General features: G+C 42.6%; 7 protein-coding genes across 8 annotated transcripts; 3 read left to right on the top strand and 4 right to left on the bottom strand.

Annotated features, from left to right (window-relative positions):
- Positions 1-162: 162 nt before the first annotated feature.
- On the top strand, positions 163-6,280 carry LOC135261933 (NADH dehydrogenase [ubiquinone] flavoprotein 1, mitochondrial). 2 transcript variants are annotated; one of them, XM_064348640.1, is made up of 11 exons: positions 163-256; positions 1,412-1,527; positions 1,917-1,999; positions 2,410-2,580; positions 2,941-3,124; positions 3,794-3,983; positions 4,381-4,593; positions 4,956-5,122; positions 5,366-5,447; positions 5,556-5,701; positions 6,080-6,280. In XM_064348640.1, exons 2-11 carry the CDS (start codon positions 1,417-1,419, stop codon positions 6,155-6,157), a joined length of 1,425 nt encoding a protein of 474 aa, XP_064204710.1. In that variant the 5' UTR covers positions 163-256; positions 1,412-1,416; the 3' UTR covers positions 6,158-6,280. The 2 variants fall into 2 exon arrangements, with proteins under 2 accessions (XP_064204710.1, XP_064204711.1); XM_064348641.1 differs by lacking the exon at positions 163-256 and adding an exon at positions 339-1,311.
- Positions 6,281-7,684: 1,404 nt separating this feature from the next.
- Positions 7,685-9,505, bottom strand: LOC135261963 (histone H4). Its single transcript, XM_064348677.1, has one exon. The coding sequence runs from the start codon at positions 9,439-9,441 to the stop codon at positions 9,130-9,132; it is 312 nt and encodes a 103-aa protein (XP_064204747.1). The 5' UTR covers positions 9,442-9,505; the 3' UTR covers positions 7,685-9,129.
- Positions 9,506-9,597: 92 nt separating this feature from the next.
- LOC135261951 (histone H1-like) lies at positions 9,598-13,496 on the bottom strand. Its single transcript, XM_064348665.1, has one exon. It carries the CDS (start codon positions 11,447-11,449, stop codon positions 10,853-10,855), a length of 597 nt encoding a protein of 198 aa, XP_064204735.1. The 5' UTR covers positions 11,450-13,496; the 3' UTR covers positions 9,598-10,852.
- A 342-nt stretch (positions 13,497-13,838) lies between these two features.
- On the bottom strand, positions 13,839-14,725 carry LOC135261954 (histone H3). The gene has a single exon (XM_064348668.1). The coding sequence runs from the start codon at positions 14,305-14,307 to the stop codon at positions 13,897-13,899; it is 411 nt and encodes a 136-aa protein (XP_064204738.1). The 5' UTR covers positions 14,308-14,725; the 3' UTR covers positions 13,839-13,896.
- A 126-nt stretch (positions 14,726-14,851) lies between these two features.
- On the bottom strand, positions 14,852-15,398 carry LOC135261958 (late histone H2A.2.2-like). Its single transcript, XM_064348671.1, has one exon. It carries the CDS (start codon positions 15,278-15,280, stop codon positions 14,897-14,899), a length of 384 nt encoding a protein of 127 aa, XP_064204741.1. The 5' UTR covers positions 15,281-15,398; the 3' UTR covers positions 14,852-14,896.
- Positions 15,399-17,110: 1,712 nt separating this feature from the next.
- LOC135261959 (late histone H2A.2.2) lies at positions 17,111-17,871 on the top strand. The gene has a single exon (XM_064348672.1). The coding sequence runs from the start codon at positions 17,468-17,470 to the stop codon at positions 17,849-17,851; it is 384 nt and encodes a 127-aa protein (XP_064204742.1). The 5' UTR covers positions 17,111-17,467; the 3' UTR covers positions 17,852-17,871.
- Positions 17,872-19,097: 1,226 nt separating this feature from the next.
- Positions 19,098-20,254, top strand: LOC135261955 (histone H3). Its single transcript, XM_064348669.1, has one exon. It carries the CDS (start codon positions 19,650-19,652, stop codon positions 20,058-20,060), a length of 411 nt encoding a protein of 136 aa, XP_064204739.1. The 5' UTR covers positions 19,098-19,649; the 3' UTR covers positions 20,061-20,254.
- The last annotated feature ends 824 nt before the right edge of the window (positions 20,255-21,078 follow it).

The raw sequence follows: 21,078 nt of genomic DNA, 5'->3' as shown, positions 1-21,078 counted from the left end.
TTGCAGTCTCATAAGACACCCATTTTTGTTAGTTAAAGAATGTCTATTGGACGATTTGTGGACATTTCCTGTAGTTAAACTAACTCATTAATTGAAGAAATAATAAATAAAAAAGAAGTCAACAAATTTCATAAGCACATTTCCCACGTGATACCGTTACGTGAGCGCTCATGACTGTTTCCTTTTTGTCCTCCATCTACTTCCGCTTCGGCGCATTTCATAAGTGTTGACTTGTAAGTTGAAATATAGCATCAAGGTGAGTAGCTGCGTGATCTATATAATAATGCATGGGTTTGCATGTTAATTAGACAGATTTAGAGGTTTGGGGTATGACCGGGTAAAGGTGGACTTCACGCTATCTAAACCAAAAAAATGTTACGACTCTTACTATAATCGAAAATCCGTGAGAGAGAACTTGAGGTCATAGACTGTCGCTAGTTAACGTTGTTGGCTAGCTACATTCAATGCTGCTATGTTTAACTAATTATCTGGCAACGTACTGCTTCTCACGTGTAGCGAACTCGTTTGGCAGCTGGCTGTTTCAATTGAAAGGTACACTGCTGCATTTCCCATAGTTTGTGTATTCTTTAATGTTGTTGTGAAGTCGGATAGGTAGCTACCACATAACTGTGGCTGACAATGTGTGTTGTGGCATCCAAATATCGCTAGCCAGCTTGCTAGTTCTTCTTAAGTACTTGTACTTGCTTTCCAGTATGCTAGTTTCTTGATATCAGGGATACATCTGGTTAAATTGTTGGTTCCTTTCACGAACTGTGTCACTTTGGGTTAGGTTATTTGATATCAGTGAGTTATCAAACACTAAAGTGTTATGACAGCTGTCATGAACGCTGAAGGAAGATGGTCCAGACTCCGGGCTACAGCTGACCAATATTGTAAACTTAATGACTGTAGCTAAATAAAACATCATGGTTTTGAATGAGATAGTAAAAGCATTGTGTTGATCAGGCACATACACCACCTAGATTAAGTAGGAATGTTAATATTCTCAAAACAGGATTTTCAGACATGCACTATAATTTTTCACTGGTGATATTTCAGAATCTTGTATATCCCTATTAAATCCTAGACTGAGTCTCTGTATTAGGTTTGCGATTGAATAAAATGTTTAGTAATTTGTTTGTGCAGGTCAGGATCAGTGTCACAGGGGTAATCTAGGGTAAGCACTGTGCACGGAAGCACATCACTTGCTTCATCGTGGATTCCAACACAAAGGTGTCTGCTCTAAGTCCCAGACTCAGGTGCTTATCAAAAAATTCTAACCAGCGAAGGAAAGTGACCTTCCATTTTAAGGTGTAGTTTTGTACATTTTGAGGCAGTTCGGAGGAAATTCCAAGTTGCTTAATCAATGTGACTAAAAAGACGAATGCTGATCTGAGCGGTTCGCCTGCAGGAAGGATGCTGTCCCTGTCGCGGGTGTTGGTGAACGCCGCGGCGCGATCGCCGGTTGCGGTCAGCCAGTGCGGCGCGACGGCGCTGAGTCGGTTCAGCAGCGCCGCAGCTCAGCAGGTACGGCACTGCGCTGCGGAACCCTCTTCTCTGAGAAAAAATACGACGGGATCACGCAGAGGCTTGAGGGCAATGTTAAAAAAACACACGTTCTGCCTCCCTTTAATGCAGCTTTTCATTCTGGGCAAAATGCATTGCTGCCATGTGGTACAGGCTTTGACGGAAGAGTGGCAAATGTTTGTCAATTAGACTATGTTAAGGATTTACATGGGTAAGTTTATTTCTTTCGAAGCATAGTCCAGCCTTCAGGGAAAAGAAATGCGGCTAGAAGCTGCAAGATACCCTATTCAGTCTGTGATTGTTGAAGTACCACAGATAACTTTTAAAATGGGAAGTGTTAAGTACAGTAGGGTTGAAGTTTGAGCGCTGGAATTTATTGAATTTTCCAGGATAAGCCGAAGAAGACTAAGTTCGGGCCGCTGGCAGACCAGGATCGGATTTTCACCAACTTGTACGGTCGCCATGACTGGAGGTACCACAACCTGCACGCAAAAAGCCTTTGTTGTCCCCACCAATTCTCTGGCCCTGTCAGCTCTCATACTGCCCTGAGCGGATACTGTCACTGTGGCATTTACCGTGTATAGTGTCGGGAGGGAGGGGCAGTGTGGTATAATAGTTGGGGAACTGGACTTGAAACTCAATGGTTGCAGGTTCAATTCCTCGATGTGCAATGACGTTGTACCCTTGATTGTCTGAGGGAAAAAAAGTAAGCAATAATAAATATAATACAGTGCCTTGATAACATAAATATAGGGTCATGGCTTGTGTGTACGATGTCTTGTCCTCACTTGTCCAACATGGACAGTCCTTGACTCAGTGTCATTTAGTCTGTGCTAGTGTGTGTTCTATCCTCCTCATGGAGTTTTTTTTCCCTGTCCCCAGGTTGAAGGGTGCCATGAGTCGGGGTGACTGGTACAAGACGAAGGAGATCCTGCTGAAGGGGGTGGACTGGATCCTCAACGAGGTGAAGACCTCAGGCCTGAGGGGAAGGGGCGGAGCCGGCTTCCCCACCGGCATGAAGTGGAGCTTCATGAACAAGCCGAGCGACGGCCGGTCAGTGCCCCCACAATGCAACACCACACGACCCAGCGCAGCATCCTCACAGTAGGGGTATGACAGGCACCCCTTAATATCCTGCAATGGTGTCAGTTAACAACCGACCGCTGCCGTTGGCTGGATAAGTATAATTAACACTAACGGTTGTGTCGTCGGTGTTTAGTGACTCAACCAATCCAGTAAATGTAATGATCTGTAAATTTAGGGGAATTCAGTACTGTGCCAGTCAAATGTACACAGAACACTGTTATTTCCATTGCGCAAATGGCATCATTGTAGCTGTGTGACAGTCTGACGGTGCTCTGTGTGAGTTAGCGTGCGTCGGGCAGGACGTCCTCACGGTCTGGCTTCCTCCAGGCCGAAGTACCTGGTGGTGAACGCCGACGAGGGGGAGCCGGGCACCTGTAAGGACCGGGAGATCATGCGCAGCGATCCGCACAAGCTGGTGGAGGGGTGCCTGGTGGCCGGCCGAGCCATGGGAGCCCGCGCCGCGTACATCTACATCCGGGGCGAGTTCTACAACGAGTCGTCGAACCTACAGGTAACCGGGCCAGGCGGACTCGCGTATGCCTGGAGCACTACTGTAAACTGTGCATTACTGCACACTCACATGCACACACACATACACACACACACACCCACATACACACATGCACATGCGCACACACACACACACACACACATACACACACCCACACACACACACATGCATGCGCGCGCACGTGCACACACACACACGTGTACAGACACACACACACACAAATTTACGCCATTGCTTGCGTCGCAGGCAAGGAATTTTTATGTGCTCGGGAGGAAAGGGTTAACTTCAGCTACACGTCTTTTACAGAGTACTGTGTGTGTGGGTAAAATAGTTTTCTTCAAAAAAGTTATTGCTATGATTAAAACTGATGTGTTCCACAAACATACCACTTTTATTCATCATGAAAGTAAATGTGTTTTATTTTTTTTAATTTTTATTTATTTATTATTTTTAAATCAAGAATATGCCCTTTCTGATCAGGTGAAATGTCAGTAGCTAGGAATAATCACGTACTGTGCACTGCACCTGAACATTTTTTTCCCCCTCTGTTTAAGTGTCTTCCCCATGTAAGGAAATCCAGAGGCATTGCTTTCTCTTATTTTGAGCGCGGCGCGTCGCGGTGCGAGGGCGCGGCGTACGCGGCGCTAACGTTAGACCGTCTCCCTCCAGGTGGCCATCAACGAGGCCTACGCCGCCGGCCTGGTCGGCAGGAACGCCTGCGGCTCGGGCTACGACTTCGACGTGTTCGTCATGCGCGGGGCCGGCGCCTACATCTGCGGCGAGGAGACGGCGCTCATCGAGTCCATCGAGGGCAAGCAGGGCAAGCCCCGCCTCAAGCCGCCCTTCCCGGCCGACGTGGGTAGGTGGGAGGGGCCAACGAGCGGCGTCGGGGCGACCTGCTTTTCAAAGCGCAAAGAAGCGGTGATGATTCGTGATACTGAGGCGAAAAGTTCAAAAAGGATCATTCATGAAAAATTCATAAATTGTGGCCCATACAACGCTGTCCTATTTTTTTTTTTCAGAAGCGAAACCTCTAAAGACAGTTGTTTGAACTAGAACTCTTCACACAGTATCGGATATAAGATTAATGTAATATAAGATTAAATTCTAGTCTCGGTTAGTGTTTTTCTGTCCGGAGGTGGGAGAGCCTCTGTAGGAAGAAGGTTTGTGGGTTTCATCATTTGAGCCTGCCTTTGATCCTGTGTATTCGATGCGATTTCCGTGACCAACCCCGGTCTCTCCCATTGTGTTTCAAGGGGTGTTTGGCTGCCCGACGACGGTCGCTAACGTGGAGACGGTCGCGGTGGCGCCCACCATCTGTCGCCGCGGTGGTCCGTGGTTTGCCACTTTCGGGAGGGAGAGGAACTCCGGGACCAAGCTCTTCAACATCTCGGGCCACGTGAACACCCCCTGCACCGTGGAGGAGGAGATGTCCATCCCCCTCAAAGAGCTCATCGAGAGACACGCGGGTGACCACGCCCTCCCTGCTGCTTTCTCTTTCCTCTTTTACGCACAAGTGGAAAAGCCGGCTTCAGAAAGTAAAAGTCCTCCCCAGTATTTTGTTCCAACCACCTGGATTTGCTGATTAGCTCAGTTGTTCAGGCAGGAGGTGGAACTAATGAGTGAAATCAGCTGGCTGAGTTCATGGGCGGACGAAAGGCATGACAGGACTTCTACTTTCTGACCCCTGGCGCTATTGTGTCGCTGCGATGGAGCAGTTAAGCAGCCATTTCTGTTGGGTTCATTGCATGCTGTGACCTTGCTCTAAGTGCAGCAGAAGCTGAGTGGTTTGCTTACGCTCACTGACGGAAACACTGCCCCCTGTCTGCAGGAGGAGTGCGGGGCGGCTGGGACAACCTACTTGCAGTGATCCCCGGGGGGTCCTCCACACCCCTCATCCCCAAATCGGTGTGCGAGGAGGTGCTGATGGACTTTGACGGCCTCATTCAGGCACAGACCGGCCTGGGCACGGCTGCACTCATCGTCATGGACAAATCCGTGAGTTAAAACCGTAAACTAAAATGGCCGGAAGCCTTTTGTTTTGTTACATTTTTTCCCCCCCCAAAGAAATAGATCTGAACCACAAAGTGATCACTATGAATGGAGAGCTTATTGAGTATCAAGGATGCTGTCAAGCAGTATGATGCCACTGTATTACTCAGTTTTAATGCACTTTCGTAGTGTTCGGGGTCAAAGATGCTCAGCTGAACAGAAACATTAAGAGACCCGTTGTAATTACAGACGGACATCATCAGAGCCATCGCTCGCCTGATTGAGTTCTACAAGCACGAGAGCTGTGGCCAGTGCACCCCCTGCAGGGAAGGTAAGGAACTGCACCCGATGCGGTGACCTTCCGCAGTGCCGACCTCCTGCGGTTCTGGGTGTAAACAGTGAACGGCTCGTAACGGCTCGCTCGCCATTGCTCTCGCAGGAGTGGACTGGATGAACAAGATGATGTGGCGATTCGTGCGCGGGAATGCAAAGGTCTCGGAAATCGACATGATCTGGGAGATTAGCAAGCAGATCGAGGGACATACCATCTGCGCGTTGGGAGATGGAGCTGCCTGGCCAGTACAGGTAAATAAATGGAGAGGGGGGGGGTTGTGGTAACTACTGAGAAATAACTAGGGCGCCACGGGAACTATTTGGTTCCACCGAGATGAAAGGCTGTGAAAGTGCAGTTTAACCCTTTAGGGGGGGAAGATCACAAATATGTGACTAGAATGTTCTTTACTGAGTATTCGAATGCTGATGTCACAATCGCTATTGGTAATTGAAGGCAATGGAGTTCTAGAACACTGACTTAGAATTTTGACAGAACATTCCAAAACACCTACCCTGCAAAGGGCTGAAGTTACACTTTGTACGTGAAGAACACTGGGACTGACCAGAAATGATGCTTCTGTTGTTTTGGTATGTGTGATTAAACTGCTCCTTCCTGCTCTCCTCATCCAGGGATTAATTCGACACTTCCGCCCCCTTATGGAGGGTCGCATCTCCGAGTTCCAGGAGCAGCAGCAAGCTCGGGCTTGAGCTACATTTCTGCCACTCATTTCAGCCTCTCTCTTCTATTATTATTTAACAAAACTGCTTATAATTATGAATCATTACATGAGCTCTCTGTATGAAACTTCCAATAAAGTTCTAAGAACCTTAGACTGCCTTGTACTGAGTCACTGTTTTTAAAAGAATAAATACCGGACAGGTTGTGTAAAATAGCATTGATAGTTACAACCACCAATCAGGTGTTCTTTCTTGTAGATTTGCATAAATGGCTTTCCTAAGACATCGCCATTGAAAATATACAGATAACATGATTTTAGACATTTTTTTATATCTGATTCCTCAAGTATTGTAATAGACGACATGGTGTTCCTTTCTTATGGCACTTCTTGGCCAACAATAATATTGGTGGTAGGGCCTCAGCGCTCAAAATCCCACTCCGGAATCAAGGATTACTGATTTCATTGGATAACTTCACCCTGAAAAGCTCTTTTTTACCTCAGTTCATGTTCCAGATTTGGGAGAGTTCCGGGTTTTACTCCAGCTAACTCAGTGATCCTGCTTCATGATGCAGGTCCCAGTAAATGTGTATTTACTTTTGTATGGAAAAGACTAATTATTTGACAATTCGCACCAAACAGGAAAGTGAATTTTTTTGCGGCGGCATACAGCACTGAACAAAATTTTGCTGATGAGAAAAGATTCATATTTAGTTATGAAAATGATTTTAGATTGCATTTTGAAAGGCTCTGGTTATTCAAATGTGGTGTTACACCTCAGTGATGACTAGACGGCTGTACTCAAGGAAAGCTTGGGGTGAAAATACTGTTTAATATACAGCATTATGATTGGCATATACTTGTTTTAGCAGGAGAGAGGATTAACCTGAGACGCACAGATCCTGATTAGGAGTTCCCAATACCCATGGCCCAGAAAACGGTATCAGTTTGAACTCGATTCAGCACCTTGTAGTAGTTGATAAGATGTTTCTTTCTGATGATTCTTTGCAAGCAGTGGTAAACCAACTGAGAAAATGTTAAATATTTGTGTATGCAATTTATAATCATGCTAATATATAATCGCTAAATGTATCCAATTTCAACAAGGGGGACTCATTGATCATGCTTGAGGACATCAATTTTAACTTTCACAAGTTATCTAAATCTATCTTTGGAGGGGTTTATGACATCCGTACACAGATATAGCAATAATGAATAATTAAATATTGAAAATTATAGGCAATGAATTGGGGATAACACCATGGACAACACCACTATTAAAATTAGTAAAAAAAATAAATAAAGTTTAATAGCATGAACTGAATATTATTTTCTTCATTTTTACAAAAGAAGTTTACACTTGCCACAACACATGTTTAATTATATACACAACTTAGTTTTGACAACTTAAGGCTAAGCACCAGATACAAAAAAATAAATGCACCAGTGAAATGGAAGACGTTGTCCTATTTTATGATTCACAGTGTTAAAAAACTTAATTTTATTAAAATAAAGGTAAGAAATAAACCCTTAAAGATCAAATCGCTTTAAAAAAAAAAAACTATGTTCGGAATGATCACCTACGTCATATATAAAGTGGTAAAATGAGGAAGTGATATTGTCAAATTACTTATAGCTAGACCTTTTCCATTAAAGAATTACCTTATACATGATGCGTATAAAAAAGTTATTGTGACAACGCTAATGGAAAACCAGTTAGTTTTCTTTTGAGTAACACCCACTGAACAGGTAACACAACACCACAGACACCAAATCTTCTGACACTTAAACATTTTTTCCAATTAAATAATTAAACATGGTTTCGGTGTTCGGTGAAAGAAAATATTAATGTAATTTTACATGGTTAAATAGATATAAGCACATACTGCATTGACAGCATCGGACACGCAGTTTTTATGGTTAAGTGGCATTAAAGGCTCTATTAAATTTAGTTAGTATTTAATATTTTTAATTTAATTAGTACGTTTTTCATACGCTAATACTAAGTGGAAATGCTCCGGTACTTCTTGCAACACGACTGAAAGAATCACAATATGTAGCTTTCACAAGCACCTGCTTCGATATGCGTGTAATTGGTTCAATTCCTTTAATACGGTCTTTAATAACTGAATACACACGTTTAAATTAAATTGTCATTCAAGGGCCTAGTATGTTGTAATAGTTTCATTTTAAGTCTAATTTCAGTAAATTCGCTATAGTTTACCCTAGTTCATTAGCAGCTATTGTTTCAGTCGAAGAGGCGCCATTTTAAGTGCTATTTTTCTCTCCAGTGTAATGGCGGTTTTCATTGGACGGAGAGTCCCGCCGAAATACGTTCAAATTCTACTGGCTCAATTCTCGCCCCACGTCTACAGAATTTATTCTATACTCATTTTACTTGACGATTTTAAACTAGCTACAGATTATTCATTAGTCTACAAATATTCACTTTTCATAATCATTCAGGGTATTCCGTTACTTTTGTGCCGATACTACATTTGAGTCCTTCCCTCAGTTTCGCTCACCTTATATTGCGTAAGCAAAACGTGACAAACCGAAACTTAATTATGCGCTTCCAGGCTTAGAACCGAGAAAAAAAAAAAAAAAAAAAAAAAAAAAAAAGGTACGTCAACACCCAAGTTTGATCAACTCATTTCATTAGCACAAACAGAACTATAACAAATTTACGTTTCATATAATTTTATTTAATGCCGCGTTTTCTCCATGGACTGGTACTTTTCCTTTACTACTTGATGTTGGCGACATTGTTGATATTAAGTAGTCAGAGCTATTGTGGACCAATCTAATCCTTTAGATGTTTAATAAGCAAGTTTGACCAATAAACCCGATTCAGATTACATTCTATCGACTAAGTTTAAATACGTCCGTACAATTCCCAGTTCAACTGCCCCAAGCAAGTTGATGATCAACAGAATTTGCCTTTTTCAATACAGATGGGTGGCTCTTAAAAGAGCCTTTGGGGTGAGTTGGTTCGACGTTCACTTATCCACCGAAGCCATACAGGGTTCGGCCCTGACGCTTCAGAGCATAGACGACATCCATAGCGGTGACGGTCTTTCTCTTGGCGTGCTCAGTGTAGGTAACGGCATCACGGATGACGTTCTCCAGGAACACCTTAAGCACACCACGGGTCTCTTCGTAGATCAGGCCGGAGATACGCTTCACACCGCCACGACGAGCAAGTCGGCGGATGGCAGGCTTGGTGATTCCCTGGATGTTATCACGCAGAACCTTACGATGACGCTTGGCGCCTCCTTTGCCAAGTCCCTTCCCGCCCTTTCCTCTTCCAGACATCTTTAGTAGATTTAGTAAGCGATTGCTGACAAAGAACTCAGTAAATTCTCTGATGCGTTCTGGCTCTGGGTAGCTTTGATATATTCGCTCAAAGACGACCTGATTGAAACCATACGGAACGGAAAAAGGCGGTTTTAGCTCAGGTCCGCCTACCACAGTCAGGTTATTATCTATTCATAGACTGTTTACTTTCATGGACAGAAAAGAGCACAGGCACTTAGGTATGCATTCTGGTCCATCGTTTGTTGTTCTTTCATGCCAAAATAATGACAAAATAGAAGTTAGTTACACCACAATGAATCGTTAAAGACGTGGCGGAATTTTACTCCGAAGAAAGATAGATCATCTTTCTATGAATTTTGTCAGTATTAAAACAGGCAATATTTTAAAAGGCAACGCGATGTAGAACATGCGGTGTGGTAAATATGTCCAGCGAAGTTCAGTGCATAACATATGCTGCACTAAACGAACGGCAGTTAACTGTTTTCTTACATAATATAAAAACAGACTTAGTCCTTGTAAGCAGTTGAATTATATAATATTCACAAAAGATTTTACAGTTGTTGTAATGCTAGTGTAGCTTGAATATAGTTAAATGTCATAAAAAGCTTGTTCTAAAGCAGCACAAAAATGGCATAAACCCTCCCAAAACGGCTTGCCACATTTTAGGGAAAACTATGGTTGTATTCTAAAGAGATCTTCACATTTTGTGTCACTATGGTGTTGCATGGTAGGATTTATTTATGTGCACAGAGACGTACAACGACCTCTTTTTGGCCGTGAAGCTGTTATAATACAGGTAAAAAAAGAAATGTAAGAAAAGATCGTTTAACTATTTTCATACATTTAAAATTCAAAGTCAAATCGATTTTTAATTTGAGCATGAATTCATCATCCAAAATAATGGCAGGTCTGTTCTTTGCAGTCATTTTATTGTCAAGGAACAGTGGCGGTAAAAATGCATAAGCATGAATGAGACAGGACGAATCAAAAATGAAAGAAATCAAATATTATACAAGGCACATTGTCAACGTATTCTGTAATTATTTAAAATGTGCTTTCGGGAAAGTTTTTACATAACTTTATTTCGATGTATTTGCTCTGTAAGTTCAGGATGTGAGTTTAATTTGACTAAATATACGTCTTACTGCGTTACTATGAACTCAATACAAACTAACTGGACAGCCTACCCTTGGGTGGAAATTAAGTATTGTAATGAGCTACACCACCATCTGAAGCTGGGCACGACAACGGAAAATTGGCAGCTCATGCTTTGGCCTGAAAACAACTCTACAGCTAAAGTGGAAGCCACATAAAAAATAAAAAAAAACATAGGAAAGATTTGCGCATTTTCAAGTGTCTGTGGGTGGCTCTTAAAAGAGCCTTTGATCAGTACGGAACGTTTGGATGTTCACTTCTTGGCAGCCGCTTTCTTAGCCCTGACGGTCTTAGGTTTGGCGGCCCTAGGCCTGGTCGATTTTGTTCTCTTGGGACTCTTCTTGGTCGCCTTCGGTTTCTTAGCTTTCTTGGTCGCCTTCTTGGCGGCCGGTTTCTTCGCTGTCTTCTTGGCACGCTTCTTTACTGCCTTCTTGGGCTTCTTTGCTTTAGCCGTTTTCTTTTTACCGGCTGACTTCTTGGCTTTAGAGGCCGCCCTTTTCTTCGGCTTCTTGGTCTGAGTTTTACATAGCTTGAAGGAGCCAGATGCGCCAGTGCCCTTGGTGTGAATCAGGGTACCATTTGCGACCAGAGCCTTGACGGCCAGCTTCACTTGGAATTTGTTTTTCTCCGCATCGTATCCGGCTGCCTTTAGCGCTTTCTTCAAGGCAGTCAGAGACACTCCTTTTCTCTCCTTGGAGGCGGTTACGGCCTTGACAATCAGGTCTCTAGCGTTGGGACCGGCTTTCTTAGGTTTAGCGGCCCTTTTTTTCTTCGGGGACTTCTTGGGTGACTTCTTGGGCGAGTTCTTCGGTGACTTGGCCGGGGACGGGGACCGACTGCGGTCCGGCATATCTAGCTTGTTTAATTCTTGCTTTCAACAACTTGTCAAATTATGATCAAGCGTCATTGAGATTCGCGGTTGCGTTTAAATGACAGGTGGGGACCATTTAGACTCAATCTGTTTTACACAGCTTCTCTCGGGTTTCCCAGATTTACAGTTGTGCTTTCTCCTCGCGCATATCTTGCCCATTAATAACCTCTAAAATTATTTTACACGCTAAAACACGAAGACCATCGTCCAAAACCCTATATGTTAAAAGTGAATACTTCTTTCATAAAAATCATTGCTGTATTTTCATTCGGTTAACCCGAAAGCACTGCACTCCGCAGTTAAACGCAACCACTCGCGTTTCGTTTCCTGCAGTATGTACTCAATAAAACTTAAAAAATCTGATCCACACTCACAACATTTTTGTAGCTATTGGCACACGGTCTGAACAAAGTCAGTAAAAAGTGGGAAAATTTATTAATCATAATCACTTCTAAATGTAACCTCTTTTGTAAACACAAAAACACAGCATGCTACCGACAGGACTGAAGTGGTATGTCATCACATCATTGAAATATCAGTGCTGTTGAGCAAACGTATCCCAGCAGTTAGCATTTTCTAAATACTACTACTACTACTACTAATAATAATAATAATAATACCTTGCAGTCATATAGCACTTATGTCACATTCAGTGTTATACAGTGATAAGTGAGGAGGGAGAAACTCGCCACAATCACCACCAATGTGTGGGTGATGCACAGAAGCCAGTTTGTGCCAGAACGCTGTCCACACCTCAACGGTGAGGGACAGGGAGAGAACTATATTTATCTGACTCAACTGGGGGATGATTATGTGGCAGGTTGAAAGAGCCATGTCAGAAATTTAGTCAGGACACCATGGAACGCCCTACTCTTTGTGATGACTGTCATGGGACTTATAATGACCATATTGAGTAAGGACCTCAGTTTATCGTCTCACTAGAAAGAAGGCATCTCCTACACAGTGTCCCTATCACTGCACTGGGGTATTAGGGTTTATTTGGTCTGCCGTGGTGAAACTACAATGTTCCGAAGATGGACTACTAAAAGTGCATCTTAGATACGTCGCCCCGTGCGTTCGTATCGTGTTGTTTCATGCAGGCTATATAAACGTGGACAACCCGGTGAAAAATACTACTTCATTACCAAGGTTACAATTAAAAAAAAGTAATAGGCTACCAGTCACAAAAGTGAAACGAAATGGTTGTCACATTGAGAATGGTTACTCACGCTCACCCTACTGTCCACTCATATTTATCGACATGAATCCCAATTAGTATGATTGTATGAAAATAATAGTTGAATTTATGCAAATCTACTACTGTACATATCATCATTCTTAAGTTCCAAACATGTTGAATTAAAAACAATCTGGCTAAAAACGTCCCATATCCCTTTTTCTTGAAAGACAGATTACTATGTTATGATTAATATGCTGATTATGATCTGATTATAAGCCTATGCATATAAGAGCTTAAGAACCACCACACAACTCAGTCATGTTGATCGTTTGTTTTCGTGAACGGCCGAATGGTGCGTCGCTTTAAATGTTGTTGCTGCAAGGAATTGTGGGACGGCACTATCTCCTTTCTTTTCGTAAAGTATGATCCAGTGTCCCCTATGCTAAAGGGGATAAGAAAGAAAGCAATGAAGCACCTTTTCTTAGCATTTAGAGAATTCGAACAGCTCTTATCATGGCTGCCACTTAGACACTTCCGGGTCATTTCACTCAGTTACGAACCTTCCTAAGCAAGAGAGACTATTCGGACCAGAGACTGATTCGGACGCAGCCCTTGATTTTCTACATTGAATTCAAAGAGCAGGAAAAGCTTTTGCTTTAAAGCATGCGCAGTAGAGGCTGTTTCCCATTACTTCCTAGACTTCCCCGCCTGGCCCCTCCTACCCTCTGCAGTTCTAATGTACCCTTCACGGGTTGGAGGGATGAGCAGAAATGGCCATGACTGCTTCTCCATCTGCTGATATCATACAAAAGCTTAGTAAATGGTAAAACAGAATACATGCTTTAGCAAAGAAAGGGCTAAACCCAAATCTTAGTGTAGTTGAAAACAAAGCTAAAGGGATAGGGCATTTCCAGACCGTGATCTACTAAATAATTATACATTCTCATTTCCTATCTCTGCAGATGTGAAGTTAGGGGTTTCATCACATTAATTTTAAGAGGCCTAATATAGAGAGCTCATGTTTTTATTGCCCCAATTTTATATAGCACCGTTAACTTAAGAGCACAACAGGGGAATTCGTTGTAGAGAACGTGGAGTCTCTTAATCATCGTCAGTTCTGCCATCTAAAGCGTGGTGATTTGTAATTGTATCACAAAAGGGGAAACTCGCATTTTTAGGCGAATTGAAGTGGCTCTTAAAAGAGCCTTTGGGATTATTAAATTTAACATGATCGAATCAAAATCACTTAAGCACGCTCGCCACGGATACGGCGAGCCAGCTGGATGTCTTTGGGCATGATGGTCACCCTCTTAGCGTGGATGGCACACAGGTTGGTGTCCTCGAACAGACCAACCAGATACGCCTCGCTGGCCTCCTGCAGAGCCATGACGGCCGAGCTTTGGAAGCGAAGATCGGTCTTGAAATCCTGGGCGATTTCTCTCACCAGGCGCTGGAAGGGCAGCTTACGAATCAGCAGCTCAGTGGACTTCTGATAGCGACGAATCTCTCTCAAGGCTACTGTACCAGGCCTGTAGCGGTGAGGCTTCTTCACGCCGCCAGTAGCTGGGGCGCTTTTACGTGCAGCTTTGGTAGCAAGCTGCTTTCTGGGGGCTTTACCACCAGTGGATTTACGAGCGGTCTGCTTAGTTCTAGCCATTATTTCAGAACTTATCCGCGAACAACAGTGAATGCAGATATCGCGCCGAACATGCTGTTATAACTATAATCACCCCCAAAGCGATTGGGTAAGGCTTTAAGGATCTCTCATTGGCCGACGTTTTGAATTTTCCCGTGGTCATTGGATAGTTTCTCCTACTTTGTTTGCCGCCGAAAATTCAAACATTTAGCACGCCCCACTTTGTCTGGTCCCGCCCTTTATTTGAGAACAAAGGCACTTCCGCAGTCTAACGAAAACGTCTTTTTGAGAAAATATCAAAGAAATCTTTATAGTCTATGAAGTAAACGTGTCCCAAAATGATCTCGAGAATGAACTTTATGCTCATTATATCCTACTTTACTACAATTAATCTCAGGCCAGTGCAAGGGTATTAATTAACCAGTTTGCATAAATATTGTACTGGCTGGTTGTTTAAATTAAAACGGATTTAAATGTTTTTGATTGTTTGCTCAAGTTAAGTTTAAACGGCTATGCTTCTGTTATGATGCACGTTAAAATTTAAGATCAGCTTTTTAGACCAGTGGGTGGCTCTGAAAAGAGCCTTTGGATTTTGGATCAGTCGAGCAGTTTACTTGGCTTTAGCTGCCCTCTCCGTCTTTTTGGGCAGTAACACAGCCTGAATGTTGGGCAACACTCCGCCCTGGGCGATAGTAACACGGCCCAAAAGCTTGTTCAGCTCCTCATCGTTGCGCACGGCAAGCTGCAGGTGACGGGGGATGATACGAGTCTTCTTGTTGTCCCGGGCAGCGTTTCCAGCCAACTCCAGAATTTCGGCTGTCAGATATTCCAGCACGGCAGCCATGTAAACTGGCGCACCAGCACCTACTCGCTGAGCATAGTGCCCTTTACGAAGTAGCCGATGAACACGACCAACTGGAAACTGCAGTCCAGCTCGAGACGAACGAGACTTCGCCTTTGCCTTGGTTTTCGCACCTTTCCCTCTTCCACTCATTTTCACAGTAAGCTTGAAATCAGAAATATGAAGTATTTTTCCTGTCACAGGTTTTTATTAGAGCACATACCATATGTTGATTGGCTGCAATACCTGTCAGCTCTTATCCAATCAAAACAAAGAACGCTTACACTGACGCTGCCAATGACATTCGCACTTAGACGCACAATATCGTTAGCGTAGAAGAAACCAACAATTATTGCGCTTTCTTGCGTAAATCTTTCTGCATTTTATGGTAATTTAAATTCCAATTCAGAGTGGCGCTAAAATGAGCTAGGCTCCTTCAACTTTTTCTGGGGGGTGAGATTATTTATAAAAATTGCGAATGCTGTGGATGCAATCTACTATATATATATATATATGCACAAAATAAGTACGTAAATAAATAGTTTGAGCATGAAAAATTGGTGTGTTTGGCTTAAAATAATGGAATCAAACACCACATGTCAGTATTGCTCATCTTTAAATAAAATAACCACACTGGCGCATAGATAAAAGACAATAAAATGATTTAACTAATAAGATGTGCATATCAAAATATGTGAAATATTACAGACTTGGTTGTCAAGGCTATATCCACATCCAAGGAGAGAAGTGTCTGACCACCTTGAAGAAGGTGTCGAAGGATCATAGTTACAATGTGGAGATAAACAAGAAAAGCAGCCTCTGTTTCAGGGGTTCTCAACTCTGATTCTGGTTCCCAACAGGGTCTGCTGGTTTTTGTGGTTACTTGGAATTTAATTTATCAATTAAAGCAAGCTTATAAAATATACATTCAGATCTTGTTTTCATTTGTCAAATTCTCTCTTTTTAGCCACCACTAGACAGAACAAAAGCAACATAAACTAGGCTTTACCATTGTATAGTTAAACCTGAAGATTATTCAATGTGTAATAATTTTCTAACATTGAGGCACTGTACACTAACATTTGATTCTATAGGAGTCTCAAACGCCGGACTTTACACCCCAATAAAGAAAGTCTTTGATTCTGCATTTCTGAGTTTGAACTCTTTTCAATTTAATTGTCTCTAGCTAACGGTGGGCCTATTTACCGATCCATAACATTCTGCAACAATTTGCTCTGCATATACTAACTGTAATTGTAATATTGCAATGCCCATGGGCTCCAGAAATAAAACCCTCTCTTCATTTTCGGGAAAAGAAAAAAGCATATTGCTTTCTCAGGATCCAGTGAAGGAGCAATGCAGGTATTTTCAACTTAGCTTGCCTTACCTGCACAAAAATGGCAAGAAAATCATTGGGATGGCAGGTATGCCATCCAGCCAAGTTAGACCTTGCAGGGCTTGCCTCATACCTGTACAACACTGAGAGTTTGGCACCTTTCAGTGTTCCCCACAGAAATAACTGCAATAATCACAGACTCTCACTCCTTATTTTTTCCCCCAAGATTTTTAGAAGTGGAAATTTACGTTTCTGGTAGAATATCACTACTGCTATAAAGCGGAGGTCTTTACAAGAAACAATTAATCAGTCTCTGTTGGCATAGGCCAGCAGTAGTTGCTCCACAGACACCATCTCTTATTCACTACTCTCGTCTCCTCTGGGTCCCGATCTTCATCGTTTTGATTTACTGGATGAGGGCTGTTCTCGGTGCATTCTTGCTTCCTGCTGAATAATGTCAAGCTCTGGCTCGAATCGAAAAGGCTGAACAGAAGACATTTTCAATGCCGCTCACTGAAAACGTCAAGAGCAACGGACCAGGAGAGCGAGAGCCGCGTAACCATTTGACTTCACTACCCAGAGTGCATTGCGAAGGTAATGACGAACTGAAAGATTGTTTACATTTTTAAAATATAAATATCATATGAAAGATTTTAGTTGACTATATAATTGTGGCAATTTACACCATATTAAAGCCTACAAGTCTTAACAGGCTGGGTTCCCTTTAAAAAAAGAGTTTATTTGGGAAATTGTGAGTGCCATTTTTAAATCGCGCGAGTCAATATTACAGATCGTTTCCTGTTGCGAAACAACACTGCTTTTGGTCCACTGTTTGGGCGCCAAACTTCTTTATCTTGATTGGATGAAACGCAATAGAGGCTGCAACCAATGAAATATGGCATAGTTTTATATTAAAGACAACGAGGTTGTCAGACTCCAACTGTCCGTGGTTAGAAAAATAGTAATAATAACACTAATTCATCACTCAACAAACTGCGTACATCATGAGTGGAAGAGGCAAGGGTGCGAAATCAAAGGCAAAGTCCAAGTCACGGTCTTCTAGGGCTGGGCTGCAGTTCCCTGTAGGTCGTGTTCATCGGCTGCTTCGCAAAGGACACTACGCTAAGCGCATAGGTGCTGGAGCGCCAGTGTACATGGCTGCTGTGCTGGAATATCTGACAGCCGAAATTCTGGAGTTGGCTGGAAACGCTGCCCGGGACAACAAGAAGACTCGTATCATCCCCCGTCACCTGCAGCTTGCCGTGCGCAACGATGAGGAGCTGAACAAGCTTATGGGCGGTGTCACCATCGCTCAGGGCGGAGTGTTGCCCAACATTCAGGCCGTGTTACTGCCCAAAAAGACGGAGAGAGCAGCTAAAGCCAAGTAAACCGTTAGACTAACCCCAAACCAAAGGCTCTTTTCAGAGCCACTTAAATTGTTCTGAAAAGCTGTATTCCTTTGTCTTTGACGACATCCCACTCGTGGTCAGGACAACTTATCAGCCCTGTAGCAGAGTAAACAGGAGACACTGATCTATGTGAGTAGCTGACTATTTCGGCGACCCCAAGTGGCGGCTGTTGTAATGTCAATACAGGCACAGTTAAGAGGGTTCAGAACCTGAATACCATTATAACACAACATAAGGACGAAAGCAGGCTATTCAGCCCAACAATGCTCGCCATTTCCCTGACTAAAGTAGTGTTCTGATTACCTACATACTCTAGTATCTAACATCGTATAAGGCTCATGGCTTTAAAAGTCCAGTTTGCCTCTACTACGTGACATGACAGGCTATTCCACACCAGGCTATTGACAACTGCGTGAAAAAATATTCATAGTGTCTGTACGGGATTTACCTTTTTGCTCATTTCCATTTATGTCCCCTCATTCTACTAACAGAACTCAACCTTATACTACAGTATATCCGATATGTTTAGTCTTGGCTCTTGATGTGGCTAGTTAGATTGAATTTTTTTTATTCTCAAAATACATCTGCTCGGACAGTTTAATTTTTAATATTCTTGTTCACGGGGGGGGGGGGGGGGGGGGGGGTTAAGCCAGCTAGCGAACAGGGTTGCAACGATAAAATATTTATTTGAAATCATTATGGCCTGAGCTAACTCTTCTTGGTCAAACCGGTAAAACACGTTCGGCAGGATAATGTCTGATTTCAGATGCACGCCTGTTCAATCCCGTTTGTTAGCTGTAAGTTCAGCGAATGTCAGTGAAGTGTTGTTTTTTTTTGCCTTCAGATATACGAATTATCAACAACCTACGTTTTACACCAGTTAAGTTATTGTGATACGTTCGATAAATTTACACAGACCGCTTCATATTCAAACATTTTACCCGTTCACTTCATGAACACAAGCATTACATTACAGGCATTTAGCAGACACTCTTATCCAGAGTAATTTACACAACTTTTACACAGCAGAATCGACTTCATGCTACATAAACCTGGGAACAACCGTTAGGCACAATACATTTTAAAGGCATTGAAGCAGAAAGTGGAAGAAAGAAATATTGGCTAAAAGTTCGAAATCTTTAGATAAACAAAAGGAGAATATTGCAACATTAAATCCCTCTGTAATGGGTCAGACTCAGAGGCAAGGAAGCCAGTTCCAGTATCTGTAAATCTAACGTTCTTTTCCCTTGTGTTGTGCCCCTACGAATTTAAGTTTCTATTAGCCGCGATGGAAGTTATCGTGAATCATTTTGGTCACTGTTATTACAATTACAGCTTCGGTAACGAATAACATAGAAATGTATTTCAAGTCTGATGGATATTTTTACATTTTTGTTTTGGCGCCATTTTAGCTGACATGTAAAGTTTAGACAAAGATTGAAAATAAAAGTGAAGCTTAACGCTCACAATACAGTTAATTCAAATTCGTTAAACCTGTTCAAAATATAGCGCGAGCGATTGTAAAAAGGGAGTTGAGAACAAAGTAAAACGCGGACAAGAGAAAAGAGGCGGGAGATGCAGAATATTTGAAATTTGGGCGGTATTCGAAGTTGAGGAAAATATCCAATGATCACGGGCAAAGGGTGGGCAAAGTCGAAAGCAGGCCAATGAGGAATCCGTAAAACCATATCCAATCAGTTTGAGACTGATACTTTATAAGACGGTGCAAAATACCTATACCACATTTTCTGACTGTTAACTGAAGAATTAAATCGAAATGGCAAGAACTAAGCAGACCGCTCGTAAATCCACTGGTGGCAAAGCCCCCAGAAAGCAGCTTGCTACCAAAGCTGCACGTAAAAGCGCCCCAGCTACTGGCGGCGTGAAGAAGCCTCACCGCTACAGGCCTGGTACAGTAGCCTTGAGAGAGATTCGTCGCTATCAGAAGTCCACTGAGCTGCTGATTCGTAAGCTGCCCTTCCAGCGCCTGGTGAGAGAAATCGCCCAGGATTTCAAGACCGACCTTCGCTTCCAAAGCTCGGCCGTCATGGCTCTGCAGGAGGCCAGTGAGGCATATCTGGTTGGTCTGTTCGAGGACACCAACCTGTGTGCCATCCATGCCAAGAGGGTGACCATCATGCCCAAAGACATCCAGCTGGCTCGCCGTATCCGTGGCGAACGTGCTTAAATGATTTCCGTTTGACCATTTCTCTTCTAGTATATAAAGGCTCTTTTAAGAGCCACTTCAGTGATTCAGCGAATTGCAAATTTGTCCATTTGCTTTATCTTTTTGCTATAAACTAAATGATATAAGTGGGCCGTATGGTAAACGGACCTGTATCAACTAACTGGGAATACACCAATAAAAGCTTCGTGAAGGTCCGCAATGAATCTGGTGATATTGAAGTAATTGTTACTTCAAGAGGTTTTCCATTTTTTAAAATCAACTGGATCCTGGTTAAGTCACAGGACACACACTAAAATTAATTACACATGAAATGCTATATCCGAGCTTCGATGTTCGACGGTAGACCGACTAGATGGAATGAGGGTTGTTAGACCTCGAGTCATTCAGTATAGAGAGATTCATTGAGTTTGAATATGTTCATTTAAAAAGAAGCTGTTTGGTCTTTACCGTTTAGTTTTGTTTTACATCAGGTGTTTAGTAGCTTGCAAGTTCATACAAATACAATAATTTAAATCGGGATCTGGTGAAATTCATTGTATGCAATTCATTTTGGGTTTAAATGGTTTGTTGTCCATTTGGAAGCAAAGGGTGGCGCTGTGACACAACCTATTTTTATACGGTCTATGGACTCAACTCATGCTTCTCTACGTTGCGCTTAAGTATTATGGCAATGCAACCACTGGAATGCAATAAAAATATTTTTAAACACTTTACAGCATACTAATTAAGAAGCATGTTAAAGTCACGCGATGTGATGTCATCAGAACTTTAAACAAGAAAGTCCAAATGTTATAATGAGGCTGTTGAATAAAATATTAGATGAAGAGGCTAAAAGCTCAGCTAATGATCTGCAGTGTGAAAACAAAGCAAAGACTAGTTGATGCATGTGTCTCCTGAACACAATAATGTGTGCAGTCCTCGGCCATAGATCAACATTCTGTGAACAGGACGCGTGAGCATTAACATTAAAATAATCCCGTGCTAAAACAGGTCAGTCTTCCATTAGAGAAGACTACGA

The sequence above is a fragment of the Anguilla rostrata genome, chromosome 8 (genome assembly GCF_018555375.3).
Source record: "Anguilla rostrata isolate EN2019 chromosome 8, ASM1855537v3, whole genome shotgun sequence".
Classification (NCBI taxonomy): Eukaryota; Metazoa; Chordata; class Actinopteri; order Anguilliformes; family Anguillidae; genus Anguilla; species Anguilla rostrata.
This window is presented reverse-complemented; position numbering and strand designations above follow the sequence as displayed.